The 14,894-nt window shown below is 46.2% G+C and overlaps 1 protein-coding gene across 1 annotated transcript; it reads right to left on the reverse strand.

Annotated features, from left to right (window-relative positions):
- Positions 1–5,988: 5,988 nt before the first annotated feature.
- Positions 5,989–7,458, reverse strand: LOC123172823 (SPX domain-containing protein 3). The gene is made up of 3 exons (XM_044589728.1): positions 7,098–7,458; positions 6,874–7,021; positions 5,989–6,527 (listed from the first exon to the last, which is right to left on the reverse strand). The coding sequence occupies exons 1-3, from the start codon at positions 7,323–7,325 to the stop codon at positions 6,115–6,117; spliced, it is 789 nt and encodes a 262-aa protein (XP_044445663.1). The 5' UTR covers positions 7,326–7,458; the 3' UTR covers positions 5,989–6,114.
- Between the last annotated feature and the right edge of the window lie 7,436 nt (positions 7,459–14,894).

The raw sequence follows: 14,894 nt of genomic DNA on the forward strand, positions 1-14,894 counted from the left end.
CAAAACACTTCTCAGTCGAAAGTAGAGGTACTGTGCCAACAAGTTCTTTTGATAAGAATCATTATAATACTATGGAAAGATACTTACTCCCTCCTTAAAGAAATATAAGAGTGTTTAGATCACCACTTTAGTGATCTAAACGCTCTTATATTTCTTTACAGAGAGAGTACTTATGACCTGGAATAGCAAGATGTCGATCTGCAAAGAAACTGTGAGTACAAATTGATTAGAGAGCCAAAATCACGATACAAGGGATATTGTTATGTAGTCTGCACTGAACCAAACCAGTACAGTTAGCGATGCAACACCGACTCATGAACTCACAAATCACAAAGAAAAAACTATTGGAACATTTTTTGTTAATATATTTGGTACTATTTTTTGTAAAATGAAAAAACTACAAAAACAATTTCTACGGACCCATTGTTCCATATTGTTGCTGAAGAAATTACACTAATTCCCTTCCCAATGATTTATGGGTATATTTTTCAGCAGATTAACTTTCCGCATATATTCCTTTGATGTTATTATTTTTTCTGTGGTGTCATGTTTCCGAACGAATAGTTTGAATGCAACTCATAAAATAGGAAACTAGGCTCAGCAATGAGGTTGTTCCCCTAGAAAGGCCTGCAAGCTCACTTGCCATGACGAGGTCGAACTCCTGAGCCCACCCTTGCAGCGATGACAGTCCAGCTTGACGACACAGACAATCTGAAGCAAAAGCTGGATCAGCCGAAGAGCCCGTACTATGTTAGCTTGTGCTGCCGGTTGCTGCCTGGGTAGGCTTTTGACGCACCACCAGATCGGCATTTTACAAAAGATGGTGGAGATATCATCTAGAACCATCCAGAAGAGTGTAGTAGAATATTTTATAGGGCAGTTGGAGAGTACAGTGACATGCGGAGAATGTATAAACTTATTTATTCTTTTGTTTGAGAGGTTTTAATTTTATATTCGCCTAAAAAAACTAAGTTGGCGCTCTCGGTGTGGTTCCGTTGTCCGTTAGTTTTGTTTAAGTTACAAGAGAATATACCAGGAAGAACTTTGTGCAAGTATTGTTGCTCAAATTCACCAATTCACATCTCAAAGATTCATGAATATTTTTATCGTGGTCATTCTCCAATTAAATGATCAACTTTTGACATGTTTGCTATTATTTCCCCGTTTTCATGTTCTTCTATCATTTCCCAACGGAGTCATAATCCAAGCAACAATAAAGAAGTCTTTCATAGGACCCATGTACAGTGTGGTAAAAATGTGAGAGCGTTACGGCAAACGCTCTTTACTTCCAGATCAGGGCCGGCCCTGTGTTTGGGGAGGCCCTAGGCGAACTCGACGACATGGGCCACTGTGTCCTAATACCATATATATAGCTTATTAAGAGTAAATTTGAACCACACATCTTTAATTTAAAATTTGACTATAATAATCCGACTGACTTCATCGGCAACAATAACAACCAAATACAAATTGACTCGATTGACAACAATCATACTAAAAAGATAGCAAATGAAACTAACATGACATGATTACCTTAAATAAGAACCAAAATTTATTTGCTCCCCTGTACTTGCAACATCTTCATTGACCTCAACATATCAATTTTCATGCTCGTTTTTCACTGAGATGAACATTGCTTGACGATGTAAAATACTTATTCAAAGAACCATTCGGTGGTTGAATTTTCAGATTTCTTTCTTTCTTTTTTCTCCTTTTTTCAGCACCCGATAATTGCTTCTTCTTAGGCAGCATGGCAGTCTAGAGTCTGTTTGGTTCGAAGCCCCAGCGTGCCAAGCCAAATAATTGGCGTTGACCAAGTGCTCCAGCGGTGTTTGGATCGAAGCCCATATTTTGGCATGCCAACGCTGCCCTCGGCTCTCTAGTTCAATTTCTTGCCAACGCGACGGCAGAACGCGGGCGCAGAAAAGCAATGCCAATTTTTTGGCTCGCCCGTGCGTTGGCAGGGCCAACCTGGGCAAAAACCAAACAGACCCCTAATGTCCTAAAATCATGAAGAAAAAAGAGGATACAAAGAATTAGGAATGTATACATCGAATGATTGGAACCCTGGACATGTACATAGAATGACAAAAAATTGAAAGATTGAATTAGAAATTATACATAAAAAAAATTAAAACTTCAAAACTTGGTGCATACTGAAATTGGAGGTTGGATCATGACTGGATAGTTGAATACGTACATACTACATGAATAATAAAATAAACTACTGAAATTGTAAATTAGGGTTTGGGGGATGAATCAGGCCACATGGATGGACAGTTCAAACGTACGGACTACCATGGTGCCCTCACGGTCCGCGACGGGATCACGGGAGAGCTTCGTCGCAGACTTGCAGTTGTCCAAGTAGCGGTCTAGCGGACACGGACTTGTCGGAATCCGGATGTATATGTATTGCTGCGGACTGCCTTGCCGGATGCCTGGTGGCGGGGCTGCCGGACTGCTGTACGGGTGCGGCGCACGCGGCGTTGACAACCAGCGGCGGCCAAGGCGACTCAGGCGAGGGCGAGGCAGCGAGGCGCCGGGCGAGTAGGCCGACGGTTCACGGTCGACGAACCGACGAGAGAACGAAAAGGAGCAGCCGTGCGGGGCATCTGGAGTGAGTCATGCGCGTGACGCTTCGCATCTAATCGATCGCTATTAAAGCATCTCCAGCCGTTGGCCTTTCGGAAGGAGCTAAAAATCGCCCCCTGGAGACGCACAGGCGCAAACAGTATGCTGGGAGCGTGATGCCCCCTAGTCGCGACGCGCACGTTATTTTTAAAATTAAATTTTGGCACAAATACGTCGCAAATTCAATTAAACTTCGGCGAGTTCATACATATTTAAAATATTTTATGAAAAAAGAAAAAAAAATGCTACTAGGCCCGCCGTCTCCCTCGCCGCTCCTCACCGCCCGCCGCCCTTGCAGTTCTACATGCCGAGGAGGCTGTAGAACCGCGTGTCGTCACCGCTGCCGCCGCCGCCGCCGTCGTCATCGTCGCCTCCTCCGAGGGCCGCCGTCCCTGCTGCAACCCTCCCCAGGTTGGCGCGGCGGGTCGGACGGTCCGGGGGCGTCCTCGTCGTCCTCGCTGTCGAGGATCACCACGCCATTCTCGTCCTCGCGCCCACGCTTGCGGGCGGCTATCTCCTCCAGGGCCCGGCGCTGTCGGACCATCTCGTCGCGGAGGTAGTCGTCCCGTGCCCACTGTAGGGCACCCTCGTCGGAGAAGCCGCGCCGGCCAGAGGCGGGGGTGGAGTCGTCGATGCGGACGCCGGAGCTGCGGGTGCACGCTCTGACAGGCGTGTCCTGGGGCTCCGGCTTGACGGGGCGGAGGCAGGGGGAGCCGGACGAGGAGGAGGACGCCCCGGGGTCCATGCGCCTCGATGTCCACGAGCACCCACGTTGCCGCCCTCGATTTACTCGAGGACGGCCTTCAGAGTGCGGCCGGGCACGCCCCACCATCGGCGCCGCCCTTCGGAGTTGAGCCTTCCGGAGGGCACGACGCCGTTGGTGGCCTCGAGTTGCTCGGCGTGGCGGCGACGGAAGTAGGGCTCCCAGAGCGGGCTGTTGGGGACGTATCGTGCACCTTCCCTCGCCGCCCGCGGTAGGGAGGCACGGATACGCGCGATATCCGCACGCCGCGCCGCCCTGGTGGGCGGTAGTGGCACCGGGACCCGTCGGCGCTGATTCTCCATGACCCAGGCACCCGCATGTCCGGCGGGACCGGGTACTCGGCGGGACCGGGAGGTGGCGGCTGCCGAAGCCGTTTGCCGCCGTGCCGTCGCCTGGGAAGCGCTCGGGCATGCTTTCAACTAGAGATGGCGATAGGAGAGGGAGGAAAGGGGGAGAAATGACGCGTCGGCGGTGGAGACTCTGTGTGTGTCACCGGCGCGCCGGGGGTCGGCTTATATAGGCGGAGGCGCCGCACGTACGCGTGGCCACCGCGTGTACGCGTGGCGGGCGAGGGACGCGCGTTGTCCGGTCTTCATTGCGTCGCCCATGAGGCTTCAATGGAGGAGGTTGACCGGCGCGGCAGCGCGCGGCAGTTTTGGCATTGATTCGCCGTGGGAAACGAGGCGATGAGGACGACGAAGCGGCGAGAAGAGAGACAAGTCGCTGGCAAGGAGGGCCCGCGGCTCTTTCGCGCCAAAAACAATTCGCCCGGCGCCCCCGAGCGCCCCCAGCGCGCCGAGTTCGGACTGGGTCCGCCGGCGCCAATTTCGGCTTGAGCCGGCGAAAAATGGACCCTTGGGGGCGCGACTGGGCGATTTTTCGGCGCCGGCGGCCGAAAAACCGCCTGGGGAGCCTTGTTGGGGGCGCGGCTGGAGATGCTCTTCGCTAGCTATCTGATGGGCCTAGCCCATCTCGTTTCTTTTCTTTTGTATTTTTTACCTATATTTTGCTGGGCTATTATATATGTACTACATCGTGGGCCCCTCCCCCGCCTGGGCCCTAGGCCGTCGCCCCAGCAGCCATACGTCAGGGCCGGCCCTGTTCTAGATAACGTGCAAACGAGCTTCGAATTTGATGAAACTTCGCATGATGGCTTTCATAGGACCCATATAGGGTGTGGTAAAAATGTGAGAGCGAAAACTTGATGCACTTCACACACAACATAATTTTTCGAATGGAACACGCTGCAGCAAAGTATCATAACACTCTGCCGGCGAAGTATTAGGGTTTCGAATGGAAAACTGCCGCTTTTCACACACAACTCGAATTTTCTACATTATTTCAACTTCAAACTTTTTCAAGGTCTTCAAGTCCTGATATCATTTGTAGTGGCGAGTGGCTATCACGGTCTTCAAGTCCTGATATCATGAGGGCGCTTGCATGTGCCCCTTCCACTTAGCACTGTTTTAGTGAAATTTTTAAGCTTTGGTGGGCAGCATACAGTTGAAGGCAAAAGGTGATCGTTTTCTATGTAATTTTATTCTTGGTTGGTTGTTTTGTGTCTTGTTGTCGTTCCTTTATACATGCCACTGTTTTTCTTTAAAATTGTCAAATATATTAGTGTCATTTCTAAATATATCTATACCTAAAAATAAATGGGCTATTGCTTATGGCGGCCCGTCCTAGAATTGCCTATATGGTTTACACAAATTACATCGAGTGCCAACACTAAGTGAAAAACCTTTTTTTTTTCTTAAGTCGCCGGCCGTCACGATGTTTCATATAAATACATCCCCTTAGAAGTAACATGCACTTCTATCCCGTGGCTAGAGCTCGAGTCTTCCACTGCGAAGAGCTGAGTTTGATCCCTACTTCTCCCGCATTTTTTCTCACTTTTCCCTCTGATTTTTGGCATTTTCGTTGGCGTAGGATAGAGCCGCCCTCTCCCAAGCGTGTCTTAGCACATAAACTGCATACTATTGTAATTTAAGCCCATCTACTCTATATTTAACATTCTCTGTTTTTCACAGATACAACTACTTTTTAAAATTCATATCTTCTAAACCTTAACTCTAAATGTAACATGTCACATGTGAGCGCTTAGAAGAATCTGTAGATTTCAAATATTTTATTATCTTGCATGTTAATTATTTTCAAAATTATGTTTAGGATGCATCCTTAATTGATACTTTTCTTTATATGGGTATTTTGAAAATGCCTATTGTATAGGTTTCCCATCCATTTAAATTTACTAGATACGATAGTCTGATGCTCGTACAAAAACTATTATTGGCATCATAGGGTATGTTGATTCCTACCAGCTAACATATGCTAAAGATTACAACAGGCACATAATCGTCCTCTTCATTTCATCCAGCGCACAATAACCAACTCATATATGATGATGTACACTAAACTGCTGATACGAGTTTTATGTAAACTACATACTGCTTTCGTACACTTTCAAAATCGCCCCACAATTATGTTTTTGGGCAACACAACGTACCTTGTTGTTTCTCATACCACATCGTGAAAGAGTTCAAGGGATTTGCTGATATCATCGAGTGTGTGTGTGTGAGAGGTGATTTTTCTTCTCGCGTTGCAACGCACGGGCATGTTTGCTATAAGAAGTCTATAATGTTCGTTACACGTATCATATAATCTGGCGCCGGTAAGTAGCCATCAAAACATATAACTACAATTAAACTGAAGTATATCTGTCAAACCACCCGGACAATACCATGTGCCTCAGATTGAACGAGATCGGCAACTTGGATGGATAGCAGCAGGCCATGCTCCGTCTGCTTTGCCAAGGGTGGCAGCGAGAAGTGCCCGTACGTGGAGCTCCCGCTGCGGAGCTCCCTCATGGCCACCAGCGCCGCGACGGTGTTCCTTAAAATGCCTTGCTCTGTTGCCGTAGGAGCCATGTCAGTGTCGGTGCAGCACTTCCTCGTCCACCGGTCGCCACTGTTGTCGGAGGCGAACACGACCTCCATGGTCTCCTCACACTCGCGTACGATCCTCGACATGAGCTCTGTCGTGTAGAATGGCTGCTTAAGAACCTCCTCGATGAAGGGCAGCCGGAGCAGCCGCCCCGTACGCTTGTCGTGCTTCTTCAGGATCTTGGCCAGCCCTGCATCGTGTAGCTCTAGATGTTCAATGATCTTAGCCAAGTCATAAGGCCAGTTGGTCGTGTGGAGAAAAGCTACGACCGACCAACACATTGGGCTGAATAGAGACTAGTCTCTGCAGGTCAAAGCGTACAGTTCAAGATACTCTGCTTTTTGTAAGATAAATTAAAGCAGAGCTTGTTGCGTACTCTGTTTTCTGTTTGTGTAAAGCTCTTAATTTCTTCAGATACTACCACGAACTTACAATTTCAAGAACCTCCCGAATTTCTTTTTTGCCAAAGCGTGCCCAAAAATGTTACACTAGAAAAGAGCCTCCATATTGTCATTGCCAGAGGAGATGAAACAAACCTGTGTAGTTGACGGCGCTGTAGTTGAGGAGCAGCACCATCTCCCCGTGCAAATCCACGATCTCCCTCCTCACCTTCCTCATCTGCGCCGCACGCTCCGCCTCCGACGGCTCCTCGCCGGCCACCGCCTTCACCGTCTCCCTTACTTCCTGCACATTGTTTTAATTACATCCGTTACAGGTTACTGCACTCTTTCAGTATATTTTCTCAATCAACAGTAGGTACCTTATGGCGGATGATGAACTCTTCCTCCTGCTCCAGGAAGAAGGCGTTGAACCTGTCCACCTCGTCATTGAGGAGCCGCATGAAAGCGGCCTCCGCCGCGGCACGGTGCGGCGAGGTGCCGGAGACGAGTCGGACGAGCACCTTGAGGCGCTTGTACGCCAGGAACTTGTCCCTCCACCCCGGGAGGCTCTCCTCCACCTGCTTCTTGAGCCTCTTCCCAAACTTCATCTCGCAACCTCGACTCCTGGCTTGGCTCGCAAAAATGCAAGCTCTCAGCTACTTTAATGGAGATACGATCGAGCTGTGGGGAGGCGCCCCATTGTTATGGCGTGCAGGAGGGGGTTGGTCAGTTTGGAATATTTGAAGCATATGCTGCCTGCCGTGGTTGGCATGGAGGGAAGCTGGGAACTGACTACATTATCCATATACAGTACTAGGATTTGTCCTTGTGAGAGGTAGCGTGGACTTTGGGTCAAAGCAACCAAGGAGAGAATTCTTTGGGGAAGGAGTAAAGCTCAGTCAAAAAGAGGATGCAGCTATAGGTAAGAAGAAGATATGCGGAGCATATTCCATTTCAGGAAGACTCGGGACAGACATGGAAATTTAAGCCTCTCGATCGAGTTTTCTCCTTCCTCTTTGAGCTCTGTTCAAGGAAGGTATTATTCCATGGTTCCCCGCAAAAAATGGTATTATTCCATTGGAATATGGGATCTTCGCAATTAATCTGGCTTTGTAATACTCTACTCTTGACAGGGCAGCATATATATAGCAGCTTCGGGATGTCATATTTCTGGCTCTTGCATCAAATTTTCGTAGCGTCTTCTTTCCCAGGCACAAATCTGGTTGTCTTTTTTTATATATAATAAATTAAAAACATTATCTCTGGAGAGAGGATCCTCACCCGAATGCATTACTCAAATGCCATCAAGGCGAGTTGTTACAAGAGTGCTAGTGTGCGAGGAAATGTATTGCCGCCAAGGCATAGCGGCATCCTTTAGGTTGGGCTTCAGGATACTGGGCTTGTTTGGTACTCAGCCTAAGGTTGTCACGCCTAATTTTAGTCATGTCACAACAACTTAGACATATGTTTGGTTCATTGCCACACTTATGGCTTGCCACATTTTTCTATTTATATGGTCCACATGTCACATGTTTAGCTTTTTGCCAAATCTTGCCACATTTGTGGTGGCCGTTTTGTTAGCCACACTTTTTGTGGCAGCCACACTTTGCCTAAGATTAGTTGTGGCAAAGTTAGTCATGAACCAAACAGGCCCTAGTAGTGTGGTAATAGAGCCATAATGTTGTTCAGATCATACCTTGGTAATATTTTTCAAATACTTGTTCAATTTTTTTGAAAGGGATAAGTATATTTTTCGTCCTCGAGCTCTGGCGATAGTATAAAAATCGTCCCTCAACTCCGAAACCACTAAAACTCGGTCCCTCAACTATTTAAACCGGATATTTTTCGTCCCTCGCGACGCTTAAAGTGGTTTTGCTATGACGTGGACCCGATTTTGACTAAAACCGTTCACGTGGCTTGGTTTTGACTGAAAATGTGAAAATGTGACAGTAAATGTGCAGTCTAGTTCATCATTTACAGTAAATGCGACAATAAATGTGCAGTAATATTCTGGATGTCTGCTTCAAGTTCAAATGTGACAGTAAATGTGCAGTCTAGTTTATCATTTACAGTCAATGTTACATCTGGTGCTGCAAGTTCTCAAGTTGGAGGAAATAAAAGAGCAAAAAAAGTCCCAGCAAAACTACTGGACCAGTATATCTGTACTCATGTTTGTGGTTATCCCTTGTGGTTATGTCAGAATTCATGTCTGTTTTTTTAGAAAAGGAGGATGCACCCCTGGCCTCTGCATCTGGACGATGCATACGGCCACTTTATTAATTATTAAGCACAAAAGACCTTACAAAGTAGTACATCAGTAAGCCTGAAGTCACCATCTAGGCAACATCTGTCGCTACTCCTACCCCCTTGATGCAGTGGTGCCGAATGTCCGAACCTAATACCAAACAGACATCGCACCAAATCCTAACATCTAATGCCGGATGCCCCATCCTAGCCACATACTGGGACCGGGTCACACGCCGGTCCGGCACACTCACCGAGGCTGCCGCCGCCTTCTTCCACCGATCCATCTCCAGAGCAGGTACTGACGCACAGAACTTGCCAGGCCTGCCGTCGACGCCACCATGGCGCCAGACAGCTCGACCACCCTGCACTCGTCCATCCAGCCGCATCCGTCGTTGATATGCAGCTGCACCATGCCGCCACCACTCGTCGTCAATGATGCGGTAGATACAACGGCGCACCACCTGGCAACCTCCACACCATCGCCGCTGCTGGAGCTACTCGGAGCCCACCATCCACAACATCTCTCCCCCGAACAGCAGTTCCTCCCAAGACGGCGCCTCCATGGAGGATACGACGCGCAGGACGCCGCCGCCGCCCAATCCAGTCTGAATTTTGGACTTTCGTCCAGCAGGGGTTCGGGGGTGGATAGGAGGGACCTCGGCTTCACCTCCAGGGAGGGAAACGACGTCAAGTGACGTCACCGATGCCGGGCCGAACATGCCGACCAAAGTTTCCTCTGGTCCTCATCCTATGCCACCAAACCTCCGTGTACTCTGGATCCGGCAAGCCACGATCCGAAATCCGCGAAGATGAAAGAGCCATGGGGCTCAACCCACCATAATGGAGGATCGAGAAGAACTCCTTGTAGATCTCCAGACGCCGAATCCAATGATCCGATCGTTAAAAAAAACAGAATTCATGTCTGTGGTTGCTTCTAAGACTAATCAGCACTATTTCTCATTTACTTCGTCTGACTTTGAGAATTCCGTTGTGGTTTGCTTGTAAGACTAATCAGTACTATGTTTGTGGTTATGTCAGACTATGAACAAGAGAACAATCTGCTATGTCTTTAGTTTACACAATGGTCTAAAATCATGTGAACAATGTGCTATGAATCCCATTCAGTTTATACAATGGTCTGAAACTGAAACCATCTAGTTAGCATACAATTTGTTGTTACCAATCTGGACAAACATGCGTCTGGGATGCTCTGAGCAAACCCAATTTTTCATAAATAACATTGGTCAGATTACATGGTGGTCAAAACCAGGCCACATGGACGGTTTTAGTCAAAACCAGGTTGATGTCATACCAAAACCACTTTAAGCGTCGCGAGGGACGAAAAGTATCCGGCTTAAATAGTTGAGGGACTGAGTTTTAGTGGTTTCGAAGTTGAGGGACGATTTCTATACCATCGTCAGAGTTCAAGGACGAAAAATATACTTATCCTTTTTGAAATACTTGTTCAACATTTTTCAAATATATATAAGGATAAGTACAAAAATAAACCAAAACACACAACAGAAACCGAAAAAGACAGAAAAAGGAGGATGTGTGGTCCCGCGCTCCTGGGTCGGCACTTATTGGTCTCCCCTTCAGCGATGGTTCCTCCCCTCTTGCTGAACACGAGATATAGGGACGCCCAACCGGCCAAGCGCTTCCGACGGTCGCCACGACTTCTCGCTATCCACTGTTTGGGCAAATGTGAAGGCCACAATAGAGTCGGTTAGGGCATGTACAATGGTTCTATCTTAGCAATGCCATGTAGGATAGATGATGAGGTGGAGGAAAGAGAACTCATAAGAAAAGACTTGTCTTCTCTTATTTAAGAGAAGACAAGAGGTGATCTCTTAGCACAATATGTCTCACCATAATTTTAGGAATTACTAGTTATTGAAGATAAGGCTAAGATATGACCCATTGTAGACAAAATTTTTTGCCATCTCTAAATCACATGCAAGACTTAAGATAAGACTATCTTATCAACCATTGTACATGCCCTTACATCCATGTGCATGCCCACGTGTCTGTGTGTACATCGCACAAGCCCATCCTTGTCATATTTTCTCCTCTCGAAAAAATGTCTCCTTCTACATGCACGGCTGAGGAGCGCCTCAGCTGTAAACTCCATTAATCCACATCTCTGCCTTTTCTCCCCCGGACCCCACGGTGCTACGAATCATGGGAGGGTGGCAGTGCAATTGGCAGAAGCAGGGATTCCAAGCTGAGGCGAGGGAAACTTCGGCCGAAGATAGCTTGTGCGATGAGTTGTGGTGCTGCGAGCTGGCAACGACTGTCGCAGTAACCTGAGGCCATGGGTGCTGAGACGGCAGGGTTCCGCATGTCGCGCTTTCTTCGGTCAGCGGAACGATGAGTTGTGGCGGTGGCCACGAGGGATGCTACAAGCCGAGGAGGTTCGACATCGTCCGGTAGGTGGGCGACAGCCTAGTCGTGTCGATGTAAACATTGATGAAGGAGCTGTGACCGTTGGCGGGGCCATGCTGCAACTGTCGATGGGACCATCGGCATGGCTTGCGGCAATCGATCATGAAGGGAGCTGCGACCGGCGTTTAGTCGTGCGAGCATGCGCCGAGGATGTTGCGACTGGCGAGCCATTTTGCTGGGACGAACGCGTGCTGTAACCAGTGAACATGGAATATTTGAAGCATATGATGTCATGGTTGGCACGGAGGGGAGCTGGGAACTGACTATGTCCTCTCAAGAGCACATGCTAGGACTTTGGTCCTTGTGAGAGGTATGATGTACTTTTCGGTACGATATGATACATGACGTCTTTTTTGTAAGAGGTTGTTTTGAGGACTTGAAGAAAAAGAGGGAAAAGATGTAGGTAAAGAAAAGGCATGTGATGATGTAGGCCAGGAATGTGCGCTTTATGCGGGACCACTAAAGCAAAAGCATGTGATGTGATCTAAACAATGTTTGCCCTGAAGAATGAGGAAGCTGCAAACATGGACGGAACGTGGAAAAAAGATCTAACGCGGGTTTATGCTTTACCAGACGCGAATATCCGACGTACCTTCTTGCTGCTATACGGTTAGTGTGATGTTGGGTTTCAGCCCGTGCCCAACCACCGCAAAGCGTACATGCCTACTTCCAAAAGCGCACTAAGAATTCGGCAGCAAGACAACCACCATAGCTCCGGATCATCTATTTTCTAATTTTACAACGATATATTCCACCGCACTAGCTAGCTACGCATTGTGCTCTAAGATTAGTTTTCTTTTTCCTCCTTTGAGAAACGCTCTACGGATGTGACACGAGATAATGAGGATGTGAATGCACATAAACAACCGGAACTCGGAAGGTACCCTGTGTGTGATGTAATCTTCTCATTGTTCGCGCTACCTCACTGCCCTAAACACTAGCTCTTATTGAGAACCAATGATGCATCTCTTGCCCATAAAGGATTAAATATCAGTTTAACACACATGTGTCTTATAAAGGCGAAATATTTCCCCCACAAAACAAAAGGCCAAATATTCCTTGAGCAAAAGATAACCTACTCGTCAATAGCAAGATGCTCATAATGTTTTCGTCAGTCTCAGGATCAATCTCTCCTATATATGTGCACACATGGATAAGATGTGCATGTGTGTGTTCTTAGGAGTGAGTGTACATCTTAAATTGTGATTCAAATTCTAGTGTGTTGTTGAATATGACACAGCCTCATGCTAGTACAAGCCTTGTGAGGCATTGCGTTGGTACCTTGTATAAGGCTCCAACTCATTTACTTGTACTTTTATTTCTTTATCTATAAATACTAGATGATACCCCGCGCGTTGCTGCGGAAATATCAGTAAGCAATTTGGCGTGGATATAGGATTTTTCTCTCTCAAAAATGAATAGATGAGCATCGTGCAAATACAAATACATATTTTCAATCAAGATAATCTTGGGTTACTCCATGCAAAAGAAAAAAAGTTAATCACGTGCTATACAGAACCAAACTGAATATATAGTTTCTTATGAAAGAGCAACAATCCTTATTGTGCAACAAATGTAATTAATTAAATTACAAGAAAAGGACTACTATAGCTAAGGATGTTTTTTTGGTGAAAATGCTTGAGCAAGTTTGCAATTTTGATGGTCACTTCTGGCCTCATCTAAAAAATGTTGCCAAACATAACATAAGAGTTGTTTACCTAAAAAGGGAGGAGATAGAGTTCTTAGTCTTGTGAAGTAAATCATGAAGAACGCAAAATTGGCAAACTTAAGAGAATAGCAAACAACTTGAAAATTAAATAACTTAGTTTGATATATAAATCATGTTAAAGCACAATTAGGGTTTAGAGTGTCATAGTACCAAAACTAAATATACATCCATGCTTCAAATCCAGTTTATGAGACCTCAATATGACAATGAGCAATCTAAGGAAGAAGGGTCTGAGGAGAGGCTTAAGAATTGGCATACCAGAAAGTGGAACTGGAGTACACTGTATATTGAACAAAAAGTAAGAAATGTCCCCTTGATCTGAAATAACAATTCAAATAAATGAATGGACAGAATGCTTTAATTTCTATCCTACCAATATGTGGGAAAGACATAATATCAATAAGCCTCATGCATGAAGAGCTACGGAAACTACATAAGAAAATAATGTAAAGGTCGGAAGAACATACACCTTCATCTTGCACCATGACTTATAGTACAAAATATTTCAAATTGTTTTTTCCTTTGTAAATTAAAAAAGGTTACGAAAAGTCAGTATTTATGAGAACAAAATTTCATGAAAAACCGCATCTTCAGCTTCTACATGGGATTATTTCAGAGTTGCACTGGCACATTCTACTTTACATCCACTTTCAATGATCAAGGCAATTCAGTGAGAAAGTACGGAAAATACTATGACTGTGAACTGCCTTTTGTGGGTTCAAACACAATATCCAATAAACATTAATTATCCTGCTGTAGTCAAATACCAGGAAAACATATGAGAAACTAACGATATAAGTAATATTTTGAACTCTATTGAACTTTTATACCCAAAATTTGTTGACCAAAAAATACATTCGGTGTAGAGGTTGTGGATGACATCATTCTCTGAGTGCTATTGTCAGTAGCATTTTCTAAAAGGACACGGTACAACCATTTGCATAACAAAACTGGGATGCAGTATCTAATCTCTATTATCTCTGTCAATAGACCACAAATATTCGATTGCTGGCAGCACGACCTCATTAATCTGCACAAAGATTCAGTTTGAAGTAAAACAAAAGGGTACCAATTGCACGTGCATAGTTAAAGAATATGAAAGAAGAATAAAGGTTAAGATTAGTAATCAATCTAAGAGAACACGGTAGAATTAAAACAAAAACTGCAGTATAGTTTGAGACGAATTGGCATGTTGAATACCTGACGGGCGTTGACTGTTCATATGGGGACCTATAGATGAATCTTCTTTTGTGGATATATGACCTGACGAACATATATCCACGCAACCTGACAGATTGAAAATCCTGTTCCTCCATCAGCCTTTGTAATCCAGCTGGGAGTGAACATGTCGTCTGCCCAAGCCCATACAGCGCGATCCCACGCCAGACTAAAGCCACGGCCGGAGCAATCTTGTATTCCTGTTCATCCATCAGCCGTGTCCCATGAAGAAAATCAGATTGAAAATAGAAAGAAAAAATACGGCAAGAAGAACTCATTAGAGAATCGTGTGCGTAGGAAGCGGGAGCACCATTGAAACTTACCTATCTAAGAACTCCGGGGGGCTGTCCAGCCAAGCGAGAAGACCTATCCATTGGCTACCAGGCGAGCGAGCGGCTGCCCTGTGGCTGTTATCGGCCGCTGCTACCATTGATTGGTGCGGATGGGGTGGTTGCGCAGCAAAGCACTCGCCTGCGAGAATACATAAAGGCGTGGAGAGATGAAGATGAAGGGATCGAGAGAGGAGCGGGATGTGGCT

The sequence above is a fragment of the Triticum aestivum genome, unplaced genomic scaffold (genome assembly GCF_018294505.1).
Source record: "Triticum aestivum cultivar Chinese Spring unplaced genomic scaffold, IWGSC CS RefSeq v2.1 scaffold9671, whole genome shotgun sequence".
NCBI lineage: Eukaryota > Viridiplantae > Streptophyta > Magnoliopsida > Poales > Poaceae > Triticum > Triticum aestivum.